The following is a 26256-nucleotide window of genomic DNA, read 5'->3' as shown; positions in this document are numbered from 1 at the left end:
ACAAAAAGAACATGATTGTCTTTTCTGGACTTTTTGAGCTGATCTCTTAAAGGCACAGTAAATACCATGAGATTTGTATATAAAATGTTTACTTATGCATAATTAAACAACTTTGAAATATAATTTCATTATTCATTTTGCCTCTTTTTAATGTAATTTGGCTTAGAAAATTGAGCAATTTCAAATCCCTAGAACTTAAACTGCACCCTGCTGGCTTTTGAAGGCTATAACCCTGCAGCATGTCTGTCCCTAATTAGCTTGATCATATAACAACTTCAAAACAATGCACTTTATTACTAACATTATAGCCTGGGGCCAGATTGGCTCCTCCAAATAAAGCAAATGGGTGGGTGGAGTTTGGATATAGATACATAATTGCAGTAAAAAGGATGTTAATTACTTTTAACCCCTTCCCGCCGATAGGCTGTTCCATGCCGTCTTAGCTGCGCTGGTCTTTAGCGCCGTTAGGACGGTATGGAGTGTCCTAGCCGTTTGGCTGTCCTGAAGCCATAGCGGCTTGGTAAATGGATCACAGGCTGGAGGGCATGCCTAGCATCATAGGCACTACCCCCTGACCAAATTCCATCATTGAAATCACCCGATTTCATGAACGATTGCGTGATTTTAAATTTGACTTCTTTATTTACATCAGAACTTTGTTCCGATGTAAACAAATAAGTCTCTGCAGGAAGGGGTTGAAGATGTTAATACTTGGCGCATGTTATTTTATAACAACAGAATTAAAATGTCTTTTAATTACCAGGTGTTTACTGTCCCTTTAAGTGCCAAGTATGATATATTAACACGCAGCACAAATAAGCTGATCACTTTTTCCTGCAACTTGGGAGAGGTGATTAGCTTATTTGTGCAGCTAGCAAATAAATGGGACTATAATGCCATACCCTTCAATTTGATTGTTTTTTTTATTTATATTGTTCTTTTTTTAATTTTTTTTTTTTTGTACTTTGTAATGTTTTGTAATGTTTTGCTAGTGTGTGAAGAGGTGATATCCTAATTCAACAATGTGATAATTATTTTAGTCACTACTTCTGGTGGGGTGTATAAGGGTTTGTGTTTTGGTAACTGTTTGGTTTCTGAACTACTGATTACATAATACATTTTCTTTCTCAATCCAGTGAGTACTTATTATGGCGTGAGACTCACAACCTGGATTTCATCTGGGAGTTCCTGGTTGTCTGAGACGTAAATACGCACGGTTGTGGTGATGTAGCTGGTAGTGGGGAAGGATACTGCAGTGCAGGGGGCCCCAGGACATATATTTGAAGGGGGATCTCCCAGGATGACAACACATGGTAGTCATCCGCATTGGAGAACAGATGTGTATGACGACCATGGGTCATCATGCAAATCCATGGGGTTAAGCATGCCATATTTTTTATTTTGTATCTGCAGTTTTATCTGAATGACTATTGATAAACATGGCACTTTCACTTTGGAGTACACATCTAAAAAGTTGTTTGATTGCTGCCAATATTTAATTATTTGTGATATTTTGTTTCAAACACAGGTGAATACCCAGAAGCAGTGGAGATGTACAGAGAAGTACTGAGATCATCAGAGGAACATAAAGAAAAGCTAAAAACAGACTCCTTACAAGTAAGTAATATCTGCTCCTGTAAAACAGATTAGTTGGATCAACGCTTTGCTAGGGATTAGGTCCTTAGCCTGTAAATGTCTCAAATAAACCTCTTGCTGAGTGCAACGGTTTCCCAAAAGAAATCTTAACACTTCACCAATTTTGTATTAAAACCAGAGCTTTCTAATTCTGATCCTTGAGGACAACGTTCATACTAGGGGTTAAGTATTTGTCTGCTGATTTTTAAGCCTGACTAAACCTTATGAGCCTAAATGGTTCACTTGTGTTGTAGCAGCGGGACATGAAAGTCAAAATAAATCTTTAATGATTCAGATAGAGCATACAGTTCTACAATATTTTTTTTTTATTTTTGTTATCAAATGTATTTTTCACTTAGGTTTGAATATACCAGATCAGATACTATCGCCTTTCCATGACAGCATACTGAGGTAGGCTCAGAAGTGTGGAAGTAACTATATGCATAACATTGTTACAAACATAGTGCTGCCGTATAGTGCTCAAGATTCATGCATGCTCCTGAACCTGATCTTAAAGTCTTAAAAAACATTTCCAAGTGAAAGTAAGTTTAATAATAAAAGTTACTGTAGCAATTTTCTCTTGTTAAGTGTATCCAGTCCACGGATCATCCATTACTTGTGGGATATTCTCCTTCCCAACAGGAAGTTGCAAGAGGATCACCCACAGCAGAGCTGCTATATAGCTCCTCCCCTAACTGTCATACCCAGTCATTCTCTTGCAAGCCTCAACCAAGATGGAGGTCGTAAGAGGAGTGTGGTGTTTTATACTTGGTTTATTCTTCAATCAAAAGTTTGTTATTTTTAAATGGTGCCGGAGTGTACTGTTTATCTCAGGCAGTATTTAGAAGAAGAATCTGCCTGCGTTTTCTATGATCTTAGCAGAAGTAACTAAGATCCATGGCTGTTCTCACATATTCTGAGGAGTGAGGTAACTTCAGAGAGGGAATGGCATGCAGGTTTTCCTGCAATAAGGTATGTGCAGTTAATATTTTTCTAGGGATGGAATTTGCTAGAAAATGCTGCTGATACCGAACTAATGTAAGTAAAGCCTTAAATGCAGTTATAGCGACTGGTATCAGGCTTATTAATAGAGATACATACTCTTATAAAAGTGTATTTTAAAACGTTTGCTGGCATGTTTAATCGTTTTTTATATATGTTTGGTGATAAAACTTATTGGGGCCTAGTTTTTTTCCACATGGCTGGTTTGATTTTTGCCTAGTAACAGTTTCCTTAGGCTTCCCACTGTTGCAATATGAGTGGGAAGGGCCTTTTTTAGTGCTTTTCTGTGCAGATAAAAATACTGACAGAGACATTCAGCTTCTTCCTGCATGATCCAGGACTTCTCTGGAGGGCTCAAAAGGCTTCAAAGTCGTTTTTGAGGGAGGTAAAAAGCCACAGTAGAGCTGTGGCAGTTGTTGTGACTGTTTGAGAAAAAAACAAAAAACGTTTTTGTCTTTTTTATTATTCAGTTTTGGGTATTAAGGGGTTAATCATCCATTTGCAAGTGGGTGCAATGCTCTGCTAACTTGTTACATACACTGTAAAAATTTTGTTAGTGTAACTGCCTTTTTTCACTGTTATTTCAAATTTTGACAAAATTTGTGTTTCTTAAAGGTGCAGTAACGTTTTTTATATTGCTTGTAAACTTGTTTAAAGTGTTTTCCAAGCTTGCTAGTCTCATTGCTAGTCTGTTTAAACATGTCTGACACAGAGAAAACTACTTGTTCATTATGTTTGAAAGCCATGGTGGAGCCCCATAGGAGAATGTGTACTAAATGTATTGATTTCACCTTAAACATTAAAGATCAGTCTTTAACTATAAAAGAAATATCACCAGAAGATTCTGACGAGGGGGAAGTTATGCCGACTAACTCTCCCCATGTGTCAGACCCTTCGCCTCCCGCTCAGGGGATGCACGCTAATATGGCGCCACCTTGCAGGACATGGCTGCAATCATGAATAATACCCTGTCAGAGGTATTATCCAGCTTGCCTGAATTAAGAGGCAAGCGCGATTGCTCTGGGGTTAGGAGAAATACAGAGCGCGCAGATGCTGTAAGGGCCATGTCTGATACTGCGTCACAATATGCAGATCATGAGGACGGAGAGCTTCAGTCTGTGGGTGACATCTCTGATTCGGGGAAACCTGATTCAGAGATTTCTAATTTTAAATTTAAGCTTGAGAACCTCCGTGTGTTGCTTGGGGAGGTATTAGCTGCTCTGAATGACTGTAACACAGTTGCAGTACCAGAGAAATTGTGTAGGCTGGATAAATACTATGCGGTACCGGTGTGTACTGATGTTTTTCCTATACCTAAAAGGCTTACAGAAATTATTAGCAAGGAGTGGGATAGACCAGGGGTGCCTTTTTCCCCACCTCCTATATTTAGAAAAATGTTTCCAATAGACGCCACTACATGGGACTTATGGCAGACGGTCCCTAAGGTGGAGGGAGCAGTTTCTACTTTAGCAAAGCGTACTACTATCCCGGTTGAGGACAGTTGTGCTTTTTCAGATCCAGTGGATAAAAAAATGGAGGGTTACCTTAAGAAAATGTTTATTCAACAAGGTTTTATTTTACAGCCCCTTGCATGCATTGCGCCTGTCACGGCCGCGGAGGCATTCTGGTTTGAGGCCCTGGAAGAGGCCATCCATACAGCTCCATTGACTGAAATTATTGACAAACCTTATTCGGGCCTGGTTTGAAGGAAATTATTGCTGACATTACTGGAGGTAAGGGTCACACCCTTCCTCAGGACAGGGCCAAAGCAAAGGCCAAACAGTCTAATTTTCGTGCCTTTCGAAATTTCAAGGCAGGTGCAGCATCAACTTCCTCCGCTTCAAAACAAGAGGGAACTTTTGCTCAATCTAAGCAGGCCTGGAAACCTAACCAGTCCTGGAACAAAGGCAAGCAGGCCAGAAAGCCTGCTGCTGCCTCTAAGACAGCATGAAGGAACGGCCCCCTATCCGGCGACGGATCTAGTAGGGGGCAGACTTTCTCTCTTCGCCCAGGCGTGGGCAAGAGATGTTCAGGATCCCTGGGCGTTGGAGATCATATCTCAGGGATATCTTCTGGACTTCAAAGCTTCCCCTCCACAAGGGAGATTTCATCTTTCAAGGCTATCTGCAAATCAGATAAAGAAAGAGCCATTCCTACGCTGTGTGCAAGACCTCCTAGTTATGGGAGTGATCCATCCAGTTCCGCGGACGGAACAAGGACAGGGTTTTTATTCAAATCTGTTTGTGGTTCCCAAAAAAGAGGGAACCTTCAGACCAATTTTGGATCTAAAGATCTTAAACAAATTCCTCAAAGATCCATCTTTCAAAATGGAAACTATTCGGACCATCCTACCCATGATCCAAGAAGGTCAGTACATGACCACAGTGGACTTAAAGGATGCCTACCTTCACATACCGATTCACAAAGATCATCATCGGTTTCTAAGGTTTGCCTTTCTAGACAGGCATTACCAATTTGTAGCTCTTCCCTTCGGGTTGGCTACAGCCCCGAGAATCTTTACAAAGGTTCTGGGCTCACTTCTGGCGGTTCTAAGAACGCGAGGCATAGCGGTGGCTCCGTATCTAGACGACATCCTGATACAGGCGTCAAGCTTTCAAGTTGCCAAGTCTCATACAGAGATAGTTCTGGCATTTCTGAGGTCGCATGGGTGGAAAGTGAACGAGGAAAAGAGTTCTCTATCCCCACTCACAAGAGTCTCCTTCTTAGGGACTCTTATAGATTCTGTAGAAATGAAAATTTACCTGAAGGAGTCCAGGTTATCAAAACTTCTAAATGCTTGCCGTGTTCTTCACTCCATTCCGCGCCCTTCGGTAGCTCAGTGTATGGAGGTAATCGGCTTAATGGTAGCGGCAATGGACATAGTGCCATTTGCGCGCCTTCATCTCAGACCGCTGCAATTATGCATGCTGAGTCAGTGGAATGGGGATTACACAGATTTGTCCCCTCTGCTAAATCTGGATCAAGAGACCAGAGATTCTCTTCTCTGGTGGTTGTTTCGGGTACACCTGTCCAAGGGTATGACCTTTCGCAGGCCAGATTGGACAATTGTAACAACAGATGCCAGCCTTCTAGGTTGGGGTGCAGTCTGGAATTCCCTGAAGGCACAGGGATCGTGGACTCAGGAGGAGAAACTCCTTCCAATAAATATTCTGGAGTTAAGAGCGATATTCAATGCTCTTCTGGCTTGGCCTCAGTTAGCAACACTGAGGTTCATCAGATTTCAGTCGGACAACATCACGACTGTGGCTTACATCAACCATCAAGGGGGAACCAGGAGTTCCCTAGCGATGTTAGAAGTCTCAAAAATAATTCGCTGGGCAGAGTACCACTCTTGCCACCTGTCAGCAATCCATATCCCAGGCGTGGAGAACTGGGAGGCGGATTTTCTAAGTCGTCAGACTGTCCATCCGGGGGAGTGGGAACTCCATCCGGAGGTGTTTGCTCAGTTGATTCATCGTTGGGGCAAACCAGAGTTGGATCTCATGGCATCTCGCCAGAACGCCAAGCTTCCTTGTTACGGATCCAGGTCCAGGGACCCAGAAGCGACGCTGATAGATTCGCTAGCAGCGCCTTGGTTCTTCAACCTGGCTTATGTGTTTCCACCGTTTCCTCTGCTCCCTCGACTGATTGCCAAAATCAAACAGGAGAGAGCATCGGTGATTCTGATAGCACCTGCGTGGCCACGCAGGACTTGGTATGCAGACCTAGTGGACATGTCATCCTTTCCACCATGGACTCTGCCTCTAAGACAGGACCTTCTGATACAAGGTCCTTTCAATCATCCAAATCTAATTTCTCTGAGACTGACTGCATGGAGATTGAACGCTTGATTCTATCAAAGCGTGGCTTCTCCGAGTCAGTCATTGATACTTTAATACAGGCACGAAAGCCTGTTACCAGGAAAATCTACCACAAGATATGGAGTAAATATCTTTATTGGTGTGAATCCAAGACTTACTCATGGAGTAAAGTTAGGATTCCTAGAATATTGTCTTTTCTCCAAGAGGGCTTGGACAAAGGATTATCAGCTAGTTCCTTAAATGGACAGATTTCTGCTCTGTCTATTCTTTTGCACATGCGTCTGGCAGAGGTTCCAGACGTCCAGGCATTTTGCCAGGCTTTGGTTAGATTTAAGCCTGTGTTTAAACCTGTTGCTCCCCGTGGAGCTTAAACTTGGTTCTTAAGGTTCTTCAAGGAGTTCCGTTTGAACCCCTTCATTCCATTGATATTAAACTTTTATCTTGGAAAGTTCTGTTTTTGATGGCTATTTCCTCGGCTCGGAGAGTCTCTGAGTTATCTGCCTTACAATGTGATTCTCCCTATCTGATTTTTCATGCAGATAAGGTAGTTCTGCATACCAAACCTGGGTTTTTACCTAAGGTGGTTTCTAACAAGAATATCAATCAAGAGATTGTTGTTCCATCGTTGTGCCCTAATCCTTCTTCAAAGAAGGAACGTCTTTTACATAATCTGGACGTAGTCCGTGCCTTGAAGTTTTACTTACAAGCTACTAAGGATTTTCGTCAAACATCTTTCCTGTTTGTAGTTTACTCTGGACAGAGGAGAGGTCAAAAAGCTTTGGCAACCTCTCTTTCCTTTTGGCTTCGGAGCGTAATAAGCCTAGCCTATGAGACTGCTGGACAGCAGTTCCCTGAAAGGATTACAGCTCATTCTACTAGAGCTGTGGCTTCCACCTGGGCCTTCAAAAATGAGGCCTCTGTTGAACAGATTTGCAAGGCTGCGACTTGGTCTTTGCTTCACACTTTTTCAAAATTTTACAAATTTGATACTTTTGCTTCTTCGGAGGCTGTGTTTGGGAGAAAGGTTCTTCAGGCAGTGGTTCCTTCCGCTTAATCCTGCCTTGTCCCTCCCATCATCCGTGTACTTTAGCTTTGGTATTGGTATCCCACAAGTAATGGATGATCTGTGGACTGGATACACTTAACAAGAGAAAACATAATTTATGCTTACCTGATAAATTTATTTCTCTTGTAGTGTATCCAGTCCACGGCCCGCCCTGTCCTTTTAAGGCAGGTCTAAATTTTAATTAAACTACAGTCACCACTGCACCCTATGGTTTCTCCTTTCTCGTCTTGTTTCGGTCGAATGACTGGATATGGCAGTGAGGGGAGGAGCTATATAGCAGCTCTGCTGTGGGTGATCCTCTTGCAACTTCCTGTTGGGAAGGAGAATATCCCACAAGTAATGGATGATCCGTGGACTGGATACACTACAAGAGAAATAAATTTATCAGGTAAGCATAAATTATGTTTTATTTAACCCTTTAACCACTGGGCCATTACTATACATATATATATATATATATATATATATATATATATATATATATATATATATATATATATACACACACACACACACAAACGCTGGACTGACCGTAATAGGCAGGATCAGGTTGATATACTACAGGAAAGTTCTTCTCTGTTAAAATCATTACTGGTCTAAAAGAAGCTGCACCCAGGTGGTAAATCGCCATAGAACAGGCTAACAATAGTATTGAGCCAGTTGTTAGTTCCTGTGAGTGTGCTTCTCTCTGTGTGTATTTAGTCTCCCTATGGGAAAAAAGGGGAAACCAGACGTGGACTCCTTGCTCAGTGTGCTTAGAGGAATATGGCTACACCTCACTGACGAGGCCCAATGAAGGCCGAAATGATCATCTGGGGTTGCTGTGTTTCTTGTTCAGAGAGGAATTGCCTGGTATTTCGGCGCTGGACTGACCGTGATAGGGGGGATCAGACTGATATACTTCAGGAAAGTTCTTCTCTGTGAAAAGCATTACTGGGCTAAAAGAAGCAGCCACCCAGGTGTTAAATCGCTATAGAACAGGCTAACAATAGTATTGAGCCAGTTGTTCGTTCCTGTGAGTGTGCTTCTCTCTGTGTGTATTTAGTCTCCCTATGGGAAAAAGGGGAAACCAGATGTGGACTCCTTGCTCAGTGTGCTTAGAGGAATATGGCTACACCTCACTGATGAGGCAAAATGAAGGCCGAAACGATCGTCTGGGGTTGCTGTGTTCCTTGTTCAGAGAGGAATTGCCTGTTTTTTTTGGCGCTGGACTGACCGTATTAGGCGGGATCAGACTGATATACTACAGGAAAGTTCTACTCTGTGAAAAGCATTACTTGGCTAAAAGAAGCTGCACCCAGGTGGTAAATCACCATAGAACAGGCTAACAATAGTATTGAGCCAGTTGTTCGTTTCTGTGAGTGTGCTTCTCTCTCTGTGTGTGTGTGTGTGTGTATATATATATATATATATATATATATATATATAAATGTCAAAAACGAAGTTAAAGCAATTGGTGCCAATAGCGGTTAAAAAATGAATTTTATTTGTGTAGTCACACAATTAAAACATGGGGGTAATACAAAACAAACAAATTAAGCAACAAAAATGAGCACGAAATTGGTTGAGCAACCAATTTCGTTCTCATTTTTGTTGCTTAATTTGTTTGTTTTGTATTACCCCCATGTTTTAATTGTGTGACTACACAAATAAAATTCATTTTTTAACCGCTATTGGCACCAATTGCTTTAACTTCGTTTTTAACATTTAAGTATTTTATCAGGATTAAGCATTGGTGCTCAGTGGTTTTGTATGCTCCATATAATACCCCAAGCTAGCGTGGACAGCTAGACTTCCCATTGGATGATTGTAAGATCATCATATCCCAGTTGAGGAATCCGATTCATTTCATTGGACGACCATCGACACGTGGTACGCCACACACGCACAGACGCAACAACAGCGTCCTTCACAACGCTGTCTGTAGACGGAGATCGCAGAGGCAAGTTTGCCGGGCTGAGACCGGGCCGTGAGCGGGCCTTCAGTCAGCGAGTATCTGGACGGATTCGGGATAACTGGCGTTTTCCTCTGTAGCAGTGGTAAGTGGGCACAACCGCAGAGCGGTAAATAATACACAGATGGCTATGGAAGCGTAAAGTTTATAAGACCCATAACTGCTATTAGATTTTAACTGATCAATAGGAGGCAACCTGTGAACGCCTGATATACCTCATTTGGGATTGTTCATTTATACATCTGTGTATGTGGATCTTTTGGAAGTGCTTGGGCGATCGCTACCAGGGGTTTTACATAATAAGACTATTATTTGCATACTTACACTGTTAGTTTTGAGACAGAAAATTTCCCTTTTTGCTTATATATATATATATATATATATATATATATATATATATATATATATATATATATATACTGTATATATATATACTGTATATATGTACTCTGAATATGGCCATAAATAGTGAAATGTGTAAATGGTAGTTAAATGTGGCTGTGTGTGACACACAAAGATCTGTGCAAATTCAGATCTTTGTGTATTGCACTATTAAACTAATAAATCTGTTATATATTAAACGTTATGTGTTTATGAGATGACCCTGCAACAAATTCTGTATTTGTAGCACATTATAGGTTGATGTACTCAGAATAGATAAATACATTTGTATTCTAATTTTTCTTTGTTTTTCTTTATAGAGGCTACATTCCACACACAACCTAATGGAGCTTCTCTCTGCAAAGCATCCAGGAATTCCTCCAACATTACGTGATGACAAACTGGAAGATGAAGTATGAAGTTAGATTTTTTTTTAAAAATATATTTTTAGAATTTTATTTTATGAGGTATGGTAATGCTATGAGGCCAATGTGTATATAACCCCTTCCCACCTTTACGACGTTCCAGGCCATCCTAACTGTGCTGGGCTTTAGTGCCGTTAGGACTGCATGGAAAGTCCTAGCTGTTTGGCTGTGCTGAAGCTTTAACCGCTTCCTAACTGGGATTGTGGACTGGAGGGTGTGCATAGTGTCGTAGGCACTCCCCCAGACCCGATCCTATCATTGAAATCATGCGATCGCATCAACGATTGCGTGATTTCAATTTTTACTTATTTCTTTAGACAAATAAGCCCAGTTTGAAAGGGTTAAGAATTAATTATTTTTCCCTTGTAAAATTGTTATAAAAGCATGTTATCATTCTAGGTACAGTACTGCTGCCATTATAAGAGGAGCTTCTGGTAAAGTTAAATAATAGAGGGAGTGGAAATTACTCACAAGGGCATTTCTCATATAACAATTATTTAATTATATTAAACTAGTGTTAAAGCCCATGTACACGGGCCAAAATGTTTAAGGAAAGAAATATACCTATCCCTCTATTTATCTATCCCTATTTCTGTAGTGTAGTAATCCCACCACCTCCCCCCTCCCACGATCGCCATTTAGTAGCACCCCCAAACCACTTTTTTTGTAGTGTAGCTGCCCCATCCCTCCCTGTTCCTTTAAAAAAATAATTTCTGTAGTGTAGGGCACTCCCTCCCCTTCCCTCCCCTCTCCACTTCTGAGCCACCCACACCTCCTGCCGGCACCAGCAGAAGATAGTTACAGACGGTGACACTCAGTGTCACCATCTGTAACGATAAGGCATCTGCTTTCATATGGAGGCAGAGCACCAATCTCGCTCCGACTCCATATGCGACAGATGCCTGGAGCTTCAGGAGCTCCAGCTCTCGGCTGTAACTTAACAACTGAGAGTGCTGGAGCTTCCTGAAGCTATCTTGCGCCTGAGGTTAAGGCCAAGTAATTTTGTCCTTGCGCAGTCTCCACTGCGCATGACTGCATCGGACAAACATTCTTAGCCTTTTATAATATAGGATTATATATTTAAGGGAAGAAAATAATAAATATATATACATACAACAGAAGTGAGTACACCACTGTACAAAATCACTTAAATGTCTAATAATTCATAATTGTATCATTTTACAGTAATTGCATTACTTCTAAGTTGAACAGTAGAGTATTTGATCTTATGTAAAATTAAAAACTAACAGTTTAGATTTACTATATTTAAAAAAAATGGCCCCACAGTAGGAACTCAATGCAACAAAAGTCAGTACACCTTTCATTACTGATTTTTTTTAGTACTTTGTTATGTCCACCTTTACTTTTTAAGACATACTAAATCCTCTTTCTCTTTAAAATACCCCAAAGGTTTTCTATTGGATTCAAGTCAGAGGACATACTGAGTGCTCTGGTAACAGTTGGGGGAAAAAAACAGCCAATCAGCATCAGCAGTGCTGAGGTCATGTTATGCTTTGCTGTAATCTCATGAGATTTCACTGAAATCTTGTGAGATTTTTTAATACAATTCCTTAAAGTGAAGGTAAACTTAGCTGTATTACTGTGCACTTATCTGCAATACAGCAAAAATCAATGGTACTTTCATTCATCAAAATCCTAAAATGTATCTCTATTATTAGTTTTTTAATTTATTAGCAGCAATCTTACAAGCGTTAGATTCAACCCGTTTTTTTTTTGTTTTTTTCAGCTTTTTGGTCACGTTGAGTTTCTGGCCAATTGACTTCCTGGCCGTTAGGCGGCCGTCATTTGACGTCACCGCTATCTCAAAAGCTCTGCGCATGCGTTAGGTTACTTCCCCTCCATTGAAAACCAAGCGCGTTGCCGAGATCAATGACGCTTGCATGATGCTTGCTATTTGTAATGCAAAAGGGAATTAACGCATGCACATTATGTGAGATTCTGGATGTTTTGCGCATGCGCTGTATTTTACGAAGCCGGGCACGAGCATTGTAGGCACGTATAGAGCGGGTGGGAACACTCTATACGTTATAAGCTAAAGAGAGAGGAAATGGACGGTGGGCGGAGATTGGAACAGAACTGTCGGGTAGAACAAATATATTTTTAAAAGAAATATGTTAGGTTAAAAAAAAAACAAAGTTAGCGACTGTGCATTTTGCAAGGTGATAGATAAAATAATGTATACAGAAAGAGAAAACTTTACCTTCACTTTAAATTGAATAGGGAAATAACAAGACTGTGCCTGCACATTCCAGATGCACGCTCCCTTGCATGTCCTAGGACTAGTATCCTTATGGGCTGCTTAAAGTCTCTTTACATTGGGATTTGAATACTATGGACATTTTGAGGTAAAGATCTTCCTTTTTTTTACATAGAGATGTTCAGGTGATATTTTCTAGTCAGCTTTTTACAGCTATGCTGCATCACTTTCAAGTGCTTCAACATTTGGGTATCATGTCCCTTTAAAAAACAACAACTGGCGGAGCTTGCCAGCAACGAGAGAGGACGCATTCAGTAAGAGCTCCTCCATTAAAATAAAACTTAACAACCTATAAATAATATTTAACAGAGATATAGCACATAAAAAAGCATTTCAAGAAGCTAAGCTATACACTAGGACATTCTTCATTCGTTTAAGAACTGAAATTGGAGTGTTGCTGGCTCACTCTCATCACGCTTACCGGAGGCCCATATAACATACCGGGCAGCCCTACTACCTACATCTTGCACTCCGGGGGGGTCGGGGATCCGCTCCGGAGTGCTCACAGTGCAGAAGTCGACTGCTTTCACAGAATCTCACACTAATAGTGCCGGGACCGTCTCACGTTAAGGAGAATCAAGCGGCGGCTGCACCCCCAGGGAGGTCGTCTTTGCGGCATAACCACTGAGCGGGTCTGGCCTGTCTTTTTACCCGGTCAAGCTTATAAGGGCTCACAGAGTGACTCGCTTCAGGTCCGGTCTGGGAGACACAAGAGCAGGGGCCGGAGGGTGCTTCCCCTGTTACCGGAGCTACCAGACGATTCCGGATCTCGGGCTGGGCCCCAGCAAGGTAATATACGAAACTCAAAGTGTTTAACCTGCAAGTGGGGTAGCCGAGTGGTGGAGGGGACATATAATTAAAGTGAGAGACAGTTGATTCCCTATAATTGAGGCACAGATTTGAGTACCTAAACTGGACAATCAAAAAGGCGCCAAAATCCGCCATTTCTCCTTCCCCTGCTCTACAGCTGTGCAACGTAAACTGAGCAGAGACACTTTTCATTAATACTAACTTAAGAGCTGCTGGAGAGTTGGAAGGGAGGAGCTTGTTTGAAAGACTCACAGTTTCATAAGGATTGAGTGATATTTAAAGCAGGAAGACGCAAAAAGAAAGGGAGAGAAAGGGAGAGGAAGAGAATAATAAAAATAAAGGTGTTTTCAAGTAAAGCTTTTTTTTTTTCTCTCACGAGGGTTCTCCTTTTTTCCTCGGTTGTGGAGGGAGACTAACATACAGACTGCCACATATATATAGCTCTGTAGCATTCAACTTTAACACATATATGTTCTTCACTTCCTGGCCTTAACACCTTATCACAAGCTGGGCAGATTTGGATAATAATGAATATTTCAGAAGGTGGTGTTTTGTGATTTTAAATTGCACTTAGAATTTGATCTGCCTACCACACAGATACACCATACACCTGAATTTAAAATATTGAGTTGAAATCCCTGGTCATTTAACAGCAGCTTTATTACTATGTATCCTGGCACATTTTAATAGGTGCTACTACTCTGAATATTGTTTGTGGAGACTTTGCAAATATAAAACAGCATGCATGTAGAATGAGTTAGAGACTTAAATAATGTTGCCTGTGCAGTTTGGCAGGGAAGCCACAACATAGCTCACGCTTTGCTACCACTCTTACAACATTACGCAGTTTCTCTGTTCAATACTGTCTTCCATAATAAGCATGCATCTATGTTTCATAAGAAGAGAAAGACAGTATGCTGAAGAAAAATGAACATTATAAATGAGTGAAGAGAATTATAGAGTTAGTGAAGGGGATAAGAGATATCTGAAAATCTAATAAAGATCTCAACAGCAAGAAAGGTCTCTTGGAAAGAGGGTGCAGACACCTGTGAATATACTTCCAAGTAAACTAAATTACTGATACAAGATCAGGATAAAACAACAGAACTACCACTATTAATACCATGGCTTCGAGAAAGGGCTCCAAAGGAGATAGGGGGACGAAATCCTTATCGGTAGACGCTTTCTTTAAATCATCTAGAACTCCTAAATCTCAAGATCACAACATGGTGGATACTGAGGAGGATATGGAATCTGAAATCGAGGAAAATGCTGAGGATCTCACTCCTGCAACTAAAGCTGACCTACGAGCCCTGGTATCTAAACAAGATATAACTTCTAACTTCGAAAAACTGTGGGGGAAAATTGACAGCTTTCAAACTACAGTTACTAACAGCCTCACAGAAATCAAAACTGAGATCCTGGAACTGGGGAACCGAGTAGACTCATTAGAATCGGCCACAGATGAAATGGGAGAAGAAGTTGCGACAGTCTCAAATTCCCTTGCTTCTCAATCCCAAGCTATTTCAGAATTGGAAGAAAAAATTGAAGACTTGGAGAATAGGAGCCGTCGCTCTAATATTAGGCTTAAAGGAATCCCTGAGACTGTAGGAGCAGAGGACCTTCATAATTATCTCCAACGGCTATTTCACGCTATTCTTGGAAGTCCAACAGATGCTGAATGCCCAATCGAAAGAGCTCATAGAGCCCTAAGGGCTAAACCTAAGCCAGACCAGCCACCGAGAGATGTCATCATCAAGCTCCTAAGGTTTCCTGACAGAGAGAAAATCTTAATAGCCGCCAGACAAAACCCCACGTTCAAATTCCAGGGCAACATAATCCAATTCTTTCAAGATCTCTGTGTCAAAACCCTGCAAAGACGCTATTCCCTGAGACCTTTAACTCTCCTTCTAAGAAAGAACAACATCCAATATCGTTGGGGATTTCCTTTTGCTCTCCAGGTGATCCGCAATGGCAAAATTACTACTATTAAAACCACCGAGGAGATCCCGGAGATATGCAAATTTCTAGACCTTGAACCACCTGAGATTACAACCACAGAAGCAATGCACCCCTCCTCTGCACCATCTTCATCCAGAGGGAAGCCCCAAAGAGAAAAATGGAGGACGGCGACTAAGAAGAAATCTAAGACTTGAGCTATATCACCCATAGAACCAATTTCGGGAGTATCTACACCCAGAGGACACTAACGATGACCGTGAGGTCAAACAGGTACCAGACCTAGAGGTCTGACTTAAGTTCTTCACTCACATGAGACTGTGTTAAGCAGGCACCTCCTGTGAGGGCTGCACAGCGCAATTGACATGTGTTAGTTTTTGATATATGTGTATTCAAAAGTTTAATCAATATCAACTGTTACTGTTACTGTTTTGTTATATGTTTTTACCATTTAAATGCACAAAACAATGTATGACTAGTATAAGTTCACCAAGGAAAGACCTACTGCAGGATGGTTGGGCATTGGAAAGGCAGCTAGGTTCACTGGCCCAGAGAAAAGAGGGTTATACACTTATCCCGGTAGAAACTAGGGGTTGGCTACTGTCTCAGAGTAGGTATAGTATGCAGACTTATTTTACCCAGTGGAATGTCTTTACCTAAGATAGTCTTGATCTCGCACAATGCGAGAGGATTAAACACAGATATCAAGAGAAGGACAGCTATGTCAAATTACAGAAGGCTAAGGGCTAATATTATCTATCTTCAGGAGACTCATTTTTTAAAAAATACGATTCCCAAATACTGGGCAAGAGATTACCCAATGCAGTTTCATTCAGTGTTAGACTCAAAAAAGGGGGGGGGTCTCTATTTTAATACATTCCGCATTGCCATTTATCCACAAAGAGACCATATCAGATAAAGAGGGCAGATACCTATTGGTATTTGGACAAATTGGGAATGCTGAGATTCTCCTATGTAATATATATGCTCCCAATGAACAACAAGATAAGTTTTTTAACACCCTTTCCAATATGTTAACAGGTTGGTCTAGACTGAGAATAATATTAGCAGGGGATTTTAACATTGACCTCCAGGTGCTGACTAAGCAAACACTCACTCAACAATCTAGAAAAAAACAAAGGCAGAGAGTAATGGCTAGAAACATCTGGGAGGTTTTAGGTCAACACACACTGCAGGATACCTGGAAACACCTAAATGGGGGGGATGGGAGTACCACCTATTATTCATCAGCCCACGATAGCTACTCAAAAATAGACTATGTGTTCACTAGTCAGATTCTGCAACCAGTAGTACGCTCTATAGACATTCACCCATGTGTATGGTCTGACCACTCCTTGACACTGCTTACCTTAGGTGATCTTTCAGACCCAAAACGGACAAAGACATGGACGTATGACTCATTTTGTACCAAAGACCCACTTATCAAAGACAAAATCCTAAATAACTTAAAAGAATATTGGCAGATCAATGTAAACTCTACGGATGACTCTATTATACCCTGGGCAGCACATAAGGCAGTAGTAAGAGGTATACTAATAAAAGAAAAAACACTACATAAAAAGAAGAGAGAGGCTCTTATTACACATTTAAATATTGAAATCACTTCTCTTGAAAAGCTACACAAACAGAATGGTTCTAAAGCTACATTGGCTGAGCTGATTGGCAAGAGACAAACGCTACAATCCATATTAAATGAACAATCTGTAAAAGCTGCACATAGATTGAAAGCAAACTACTTTGTCTTTGCCAATAAGCCTGACAAATACCTGGCAAAGAAAATCAGAGATGAATGCCAATCTCTCTCTATACCAAACATCCAAACACCAAACGGTCACATAACCACACACCCTCAGGAAATTGTTGACACATTCTCCCAATTCTACAGTCAGTTATATGATGGCACAAAGGTGGTCCATAATCTTACGACAAAGGCTACCTTTGACTCCTTCTTACAAAAAGCTAAATTGACACCGATAGATGATGAGGCTAGAGCTACCCTAAATGCCAAGATCACAAGAGCTGAGGTGATCTCAGCTATCAAAGACCTCAAACCTGGTAAAGCCCCGGGACCTGATGGATTTCCTGGGGAATACTGTAAGGCGTTTCGCGAGGCCTTGGTTCCACATTTAGTGGTGTTTGCAAACCATATAATGGAAGGGGGCAAGATACCTACTGACCTTCTTAGAGCTAAGATTGTGGTTATACCAAAACAGGGGAAAAATCCTAGTCTTTGCAGTAGTTACAGGCCCATATCCCTGATTAATCAGGACATCAAAATAGTCACAAAAATCTTGGCCAATAGACTGAAACATATCTTGCCCCACATCATTCACCCAGATCAGGTAGGATTTATTAAAGATAGGGAAGCCCCAGACAACATTAGAAAGATGATATCGGTGATAGATTTCCTACACGACCGAAAAGTGCCTTCTCTGATCCTATCACTGGACGCGGAGAAGGCATTTGATAGGGTGGATTGGAAATATATGCTAGCTCTGCTTTCGGAACTGGGATTTGAAGGTAATTTTTTGAAGGCCATTACAGGCTTATACTCGGCACCCACAGCATATGTTAGAGCAATAGGACACCAATCGAGTAACATATCTATTCTGAATGGTACGAGACAGGGCTGCCCTCTCTCCCCCCTGATCTTTGCAATCTGCATAGAGCCACTAGCTGCTTACATACGAAACTCTACTGATATAGTGGGTCTGGAGATTGGGGACATACATCACAAGATCACCTTGTTCGCGGATGATGTACTACTTACTATCTCAAAACCACTCCACACTTTGCCTTATATATACCAGGCAATCCATTTGTTTTCTCAGATCTCAGGCTATAAATTCAACGCAGATAAATGCGAGGCGCTCCCCATTTCTATCCCAAAACACACTATTAAATTGATAGAGGCGAACTTTGATTTTAGGTGGGTACCGGAAGGACTAAAATATCTAGGAATAAAATTGAGATCACATTCCTCAAAACTATACGAAACAAACTACACTCCCCTGTTCAAATCAATCAGATCTGACCTAGGGAAATGGAGAAAGATGGGTTTTTCTTGGTACGGGAGGCTTTCCGCTATTAAGATGACGATCCTACCAAGGATACTTTACCTGTTTAGAGTACTTCCAATTAAAATTAATGTCACAGACATAGATAATCTGCAGAGAGATATAAACAGGTTCTTACGAGACAATAGACACCCGAGAATTCCACATCAAATTCTAAACAAACACAGACAGCTGGGAGGGGTGGGTGCCCCCAAGTTACTGGACTACTACAAAGCTGCTAGACTGGCACAAGACTCAATACTTGGCAGACAACAAGTAGATATCCTCTGGCCTGCCCTAGAGGCGGAGATGACAGGTCAGGAGACGCCGGATGGCATCCTCTGGTGCAATGACTTACTCAATGGACACGATACTTATAGGAATAAAACCACACTAACCACCAAACAGCAATGGCCTTCATCGAAACAATCAGAGAAAATTAACTTCTCACATTCAAAAATAATACCTCTAAAATATATTATTAGTGAAGAGTTCAAAAAACAGATCCAAAAATGGGAAAACAAAGGCTTGTATAGCTGACCTTTACTCACAGGGCGCGCTGCTGACCTTCACCCAGTTACAACAGAAACTAGACCCTATCCCTCTGCACTGGTTTCTATATCTCCAGATAACCTCAGCTATACGTACACGCACAGCTAAACACCCGACACATAACCGACAAACTGTTCTTGAGCAACTATGTACGGCAACGACTAGACCTAAAAAAGCAATCTCTAGACTATATATCTCCATACAAGAAATGAGAACACGTTCTAAGAATACGTTAATGCTAAATTGGGAAAAAGACATAGATAAAGAAATTGAGCTGGACAAATGGGATGAGATATTACACCAGGCTAGTAAAGGCCTTATTAGCGCTGACTTGAGGGAAAATGTTATAAAGACATCCTTTAGATGGTATCTGACCCCAGTAAAGACAGCATACATGGGGAAGGAGAACTCTAATTTTTGTTACAGGGGCTGTAAAACTATAGGATCCTATATACATATGTGGTGGGAATGCCCTAAAGTTAAAAAGATATGGCGAGAATTATCTTTGCTGCTGGGGAAGGTCCTGGACGAACAGATTCATCTCACCCCTGCTCAAGCATTACTTCACGAAGGTATTCCCAGGCTACACAAAGACATTAACACCTTTATTAGAATTCTATGCACCACCACGAGAACAGTTATAGCTAAGTACTGGAAAACAGAAATCCCTTCCTGGTCAGAAGTTCTGACTAAAATTCAACTGGTTTATAAAATGTACGAGTCAGCAGCATTTATACAGGACACAGAATCCACATTCCAAAAAGTATGGTTTTATTGGATACTAGAAAACAATAACATACTGACCCGCAGTGTAGAGACGGGAGACTGAGGAGATGTAGTATAAGGGTGCTTTAATGGGAGGTTTTGAAATCAGAAAAGAGGTGGACATACAAAGCTGGATAGCTTAGTTGAAAGACTGAAGAGGTACACGATCTTCAGCCATGAGCTTGGAGATATAGAGTACAATGCTGAGCTACCAACCACCATATTTGTTTCGTGCAGTTATTGTTACTTGTTATTCTTTTGTGTTATTTTAATATCTGTTTTGTATTTCTGATCTTTCTCAGTTTGGTTAAAGTCAGGCTCTTTTAGAAAGTGTTACTGAGATTGGTTAAAGTTGGAGGTTTTTTTTTTTTCATTATATTACCCCCCATACCTGCAAGTCTCCTACTGAAGATGGTGTGACGACAACTGGACAATGATATAGCTCAGGAGACTATAAAGCAAAACCAATCCCACCCCACAAGAAAGTCGAGAGGGCCGATAGAGACTGATATAGCTTAATTTTATGGCTGTTGATCAGTATTTAACCTCTGTCTGACACCTGGAAAATCATACATAAAGACTATGAGGAGCCTTTATAGCTGGAGGTTTCCCTCATTATATGAAGTAATCTAGCGAGACATTTCTTTTTCCTACGAACTGATTATTTCTTATTGTTAGATGTACCTACAGGATCTAATGTCTGTATTTTCCCTGATGTTTTGGGTTTGGGAATGTGGGTAATAAAAATTATTTCATTTAAAAAACAACAACTTCGGGGCGGAGCCTAAGGAGGCCAAGGAATTGGTCGCATAAGTGCAGAGCTCCGGGCAGTTAGAGAGAGGCGATTATGGCATGATCACAGCAGGATTTTAAGGCCATATTTGTTCAACCACTAAACGGATCGCTTGGCTGCCTGTTTGAGCTCATCAGTGAGGATCAGCAGTTGACACGGAAGGCACTCAGGCAGAGGCCTGCAGAGACGCAAGCTGGCGGCCATACTGTCAACCCACGTGGCGTAAGTAAGAGAGTTATTTCACTCATCTTTTCGGAGCCATCCAGACTTACATGCAGTTAGCCCCGGGGGTGCAGTCGGAACATATGTTGGGGATATAGAGTGACTCTCACCTGCAGTAAGAGCTTACTAGATGGCGTCAGCTCCTAAGCACCGGCTAATATATGGCTCCACAGGGGAGATTAATTAAGAGAAGCAGGCAATGCATAATAGGTAAAAGCACTTATGCATAGAAATATAACAAAACCGGACTGTATAAAGGGACTTGTTGGTTGCCCAGAAGGGCATTTTGAGACTTATGTCAAAAGATAAAGCAGGAAAAGTATACGCAAATATAAACAGAAGACTTGATATGTAAGCAGCAGTATCCACACTAATAGCTATACATAAGCTGCAGCGGGATCTAACAGACCCTTGTAAAATGGGATAAAACCTACATTTTAACAACTTTTATATTCACTCTGGTGATAATTTGGAACATATAGTTCTAGCAACAACATAAGCCTTTCTGCAAAGTTACACACCCTGAGACTGGAATAACACACATGTAGTAGGAGGTGGAAAGTAAATTAACACTATCCAGAGGGGTACTGCGACATAACACTGCTGGCTCTGACAGGGGTTATATAGAAATACTACCTAAGCAAGTAGTGGTGAACTTACATCATTGCTGCTAAAAGGAATGCAAAGACAACACCAATGAGCAAGCAGTCTGCAGCAACCATTTTCTTCAAATCAACGAGAGGGGGGAAGCCCCCAGATCAGCAAACACTCCAGTCAGATGAGGAAAGGGATCCTGACGTAAGACCCCAGGCAGGGGTAGGAGACCAGTCACCAATAACGAAAGCGGATCTAGAACATTTAGTTTCAAAGCAAGACATTACCACAAACTTCGAGAAGCTTTTAGAAAAAATGGAAACCTTGCAGAACACTGTGACCAGCAGCTTAACAGAGCTGAAACAGGAAGTAGGAGAGTTAGGTACGAGAGTAGACTCTCTTGAGGAAAGTGGAGATGCCTTGACAGAAGGTTTAAACGACATCACATCTCAAGTGTCTTCCCAGCAACATGAAATTGAAGATATATACGATAAGCTTGAATACCTTGAGAATCTCAGCCGCCGCTGCAATATACGTCTGAAAGGAGTGCCTGAATCAGTGAATCCCAAAGAATTGAACACATATCTACTTAATCTGTTTCAAAGGAGAAATTTCAGATGGAGAGGGCCCACAGGGCTCTTAGGCCCAAGCCTAAAGGAGAGGAACCTCCAAGAGATATTATTATTAAGATGCTTAGATACCAAGAGAGAGAGGAAATTCTGGCGGCAGCCAGAAGAAACCCCACATTCAAGTATCAAAGTAATGTCATCCAATTCTTTCAGGATGCCTGAGGACACTGCAGAGGAGGGGTGCCCTCAGACTACTTACCTCTCTGATGTGGAAAAATCAAGTCCCATACAGGTGGGGGTTCCCATTTGCTTTACACATTGCATGGGAGAACAGGACATTTTCCATTAAAGAACCTGAGGAGATTCCAGACGTGTGCAGGAGATTGAAATTGGAACCTCCTGCTCTTCTTCATCAGAGATCAACCACAGGAGGTGAGCTTCAAGGAGGAAAACCCTTTCAGAAAAAGTGGTCTAGGATACCTGAAAAGAATAGAAAGATCTGATGTTTCAGGAGTGGTTCCTTGACAGCAACGAAATAAGGAGCTTTCTGGAGCTCTTGGAAAGGCCTACATGATGTAGGAACTCTTGTTTCAGGGACTCATGGTCTTATGAGTCGACGGATCAACGGACAAATGAGTATAATAATTTGCTGTTTATATGTTTCCACTTTTGCAGGTTGTAACATTGATTTGTTTAAAGGTTATTATACTAGACAATCATCATCAAGCAAATAGCTTAAGGGTCCTGCTTCCTGGGAGGATTGCCTATTATTAATGTAAAGGTTAGCAGGTGTCCGGTGATAACTACAGAAACTTTGTGGTTGACACTATGCCCCTCGGGGCGAAACTCAGTGGACTGGGACATATTGAACTTTCTCCAGAAACAGTTGATGGTGTGTCAGCTTTATAGACAAATTCGCCAATGTAATTATTTAATCTAGAGAATTTTACAATACAACTGCTTTTTTGTTTTGTTTAATATGAAGTGTTGTTCAGCTAGGACTGAAAAAGTTATTGTTATTGTTTTTTTGTTGTTTTTCGTTGTTGTTTTTCTTAATCCAGGTAATGCCAATCATGTATAGTGGTGAAGGGCAAAAGACCTGGGGCGGTAAGTGGGTAAAAGAGGGAATAAGGTACATCAAGGCACATTGGTCAAGTCTCCAGATATAGTGATACAAGGTGTAAAGAGAGAAAGGGGGTGGTTAAGTTGTGATGGCTCTTAACCTGACTTTAAATTCCCACAATGTCAGGGGACTTAACACAGACATTAAAAGGAGAACCACTATGTCATAATATTTGAAACTAAAAGCCAAGATAATATTTTTACAGGAGACTCACTTTGTGACGCCAACCATTCCAAAGTTCTGGTCACACCATTTTTCGCAAAATTTTCATTCCACATCTGATTCTAAAATAAAGGGGGTATCAATTCTGATACATAGGTCTCTTGACCTTGTAACTGATAAGGTACTTAGGGACAGAGAAGGACGATACGTGATAGTCCAAGGCACGTTCCAAGATGCAAAAATCACATTATGTAACATATACACCCCTAATGAAACACAAAATGCTTTCTTTCATCAGATATCACAACTGCTCACACAGTGGTCCCATACTAGAATAATTTTGGCGGGTGACTTTAATGTCAACATGACTCCTTTTTAGCGGCAGGGACCTCAAAGATATCTAGCAAACAACACAGACATAATAGTATAATTAAGTCAATTAGAGATTTACTGGAAGAGCATAATCTGGTTGATTCATGGGGGGCAGTAGGCAATTTAGGCCACGACTATACTTATTACTCACCAGCTCATAAAACATATACCACTCTCAATTATATCTATGTTAGCCAAATCCTAACTCCCAATTTGGTGGCGTCGCGCACTCAAACGTGTGTCTGGTCAGATCACTCCCTGGTGTCTTTAGAACGCTCAGGGATTCTTAACTTTTCTAGGCACCAATCATGGACATATAACCCGACATTACTTAAGAATCCAGAAATACATGGGAGAATACAGAAAGCATTGAAAGAATACTGGGATATGAACGCTGGCTCGGTTAGAAACCCCCTAGTGGTCTGGGCTGCCCATAAACCTTTTCTGAGAGGACTTCTCATTAAGGAGAAGTCGATAAAGAATAAGAACTCGACTCAATTGGTAAACACACTGCAGAGGGAGGTTGAGAAACTGGAAAGGGAACATCAACACACATTATCTAATAGAATATATAAGTCACTCGTAGCTAAGCGAAGGGAGTTGGCCAGAATATTAAATGATGCCTCTGTAAGAGCGGCCTTGAGGTTGAAAGCTCACTACTTTGTCTTTGCGAACAAACCGGACAAATACCTAGCATATAAATTGAGGGAGAGGAATAAATTATTTTCTATACCTAAAATATATATGAAGAATGGGGCTCTTACCTCAAATCCGCAGGAAATCGCAGACATTTTCACCCAATACTATGAGCATCTTTACGATGGGGAAAAGTTGGTCACAGGGGGTACCGCTCCACAGATAACTAGATTTTTTTAGAAAAGGCGAGATTAAAAACTTTTGAGGACACAGACCTCAAGAAACTTAACTCAAAGATTACGAGTTCAGAAATTTTAGGGGTAATTAAGGACCTGAAGGTGGGCAAGGCAGCGGGGCCTGATGGCCTGATGGCCTGACAGGGGAATACTACAAACTTTTCAAGAAAGAGCTATTACCTCATCTGGTCAACTTCTGTAATGGCATCATGGAAAGGTGGGAGTTACCTCAGGAGTCGTTGCAGGCAAATATTATAGTGATACCAAAGGGAGGGAAGAATACAATACTCTGCCAAAATTATTGGCCGATATCCCTGATAAACCACAATATAAAATTCTTCGCAAAAATTATGGCGAACAGGCTGAAATTGATTTTACCCTCATTGATCCACCAGGATCAGGTGGGGTTTGTTAGGGATAGGGAGGCCCTTGATAATGTCAGGAGAATTTTGACTTTGGTAGATTACTTGATCGCTACTGAGAAACCAGCTCTACTTCTGTCACTAGACGCAGAAAAAGCATTTGATAGAGTAGACTGGAATTTCATGGTTATGGCACTAGCAGCCATGGGATTTAGGGGGGCTTTTATCCAAGCTCTTAGATGCATTTATTCACGTCCGACGGCGGTGGTGGGAGAGGCAGGATACCTCTCGATGCATATTAATGTTTTGAATGGGACCCGACAGGGGTGTCCGCTCTCGCTGCTGTTCGCTATTTGTATAGAACCTTTGGCGTCGTGTATAAGGAATTCGGAGGACATCTCAGGGATTCAGTTAGCATCTTCTGAATATAAATTAACGTTGTTTGCCGATGACGTCTTACTAACGCTTTCCAAGCCTCTGATTTCCCTGCCCAACCTCTATAAAATCCTGGGGGAGTACTCGGAGATCTCAGGATATAAAATCAATTTAGATAAGTGCGAAGCACTGACGGTTTGTCTTCCCCCTCACACTAAGAAGGTCATAGAATTGAATTTTGAATTTTCATGGGTGAAAAGCCACATAACACATTTAGGGGTTAAACTAAATGATAACATTTCAGACTATTAGGAAAGATTTGGAGAAGTGGAAAAGAGGTAACTTCTCGTGGTATGGGAGACTGATGACCATTAAGATTAATGTCCTTCCAAGATTAATGTATCTCTTCAGAGCCTTACCTATTAGGATACCCATTTCAGAACTAAGGACCTTGCAGGAAGACCTAATAAAGTTCCTGAGAGGAGACAGGAAGGCGAGAATAGCCTTGCAACTGCTGAAACAACATAGGCAGGTGAGGGGAGTAGGAGCCCCAAACTTGGTGGAATACTACCAGACCTCCAGGTTGGCCCCGGCCGTTATATTGGGTAAAAACTTTAGAGCTATAGCCTGACCAAAGATAGAAGCGGAGATTGCGGGATGTGATAGCTCAGCAGATATTTTATGGGACCCAGAGGTATATAAAAAATCATCTAACTATAGATCTCCAGTAACGCCGGAAACAGTTAGTTTGTGGAATAGGATCACCCAGGAATTGAAATTATGCAGGCCCGAATCATTACTAATACCAGTTAAATTCTTGTTACCCCAAGAGTTGAGAAAGTTGGTGGGTAAATGGGAAAACAAGGGTCTATATAGGGTGGCGGATGTCTTACTTAACACAGGAATGCTCACGTTTACTCAGGTTCAGGATAAAATTGGCCCAGAGAAACTGAACTGGTTTCTATACTTGCAGATTTCTTCAGCTATATCCAAATTTACAACACATAGACATGCCCAACCGCTTACAGTACTAGAAAGAATGTTGGGGGCCCCATCTAGAGGAAAACGATTGATCTCCCAAATATAT

General features: G+C 41.2%; 1 protein-coding gene across 1 annotated transcript in view; it reads left to right on the top strand.

The window, feature by feature from the left end:
• Positions 1-26256, top strand: part of SHPRH (SNF2 histone linker PHD RING helicase) — a 307366-nt gene that overhangs the window by 185284 nt on the left and 95826 nt on the right. Inside the window, exons 15-16 of the mRNA XM_053712489.1 lie at positions 1529-1617; positions 10180-10272. Of these exons, the coding sequence (XP_053568464.1) occupies positions 1529-1617; positions 10180-10272 (182 nt within the window). The remainder of the gene's footprint in view (positions 1-1528; positions 1618-10179; positions 10273-26256) is intronic.

Source organism: Bombina bombina, chromosome 4, assembly GCF_027579735.1.
Source record: "Bombina bombina isolate aBomBom1 chromosome 4, aBomBom1.pri, whole genome shotgun sequence".
Lineage (NCBI taxonomy): Eukaryota > Metazoa > Chordata > Amphibia > Anura > Bombinatoridae > Bombina > Bombina bombina.
Note: the sequence above shows the minus strand (reverse complement) of the source record. Positions and strands in the feature narration are given on the sequence as shown.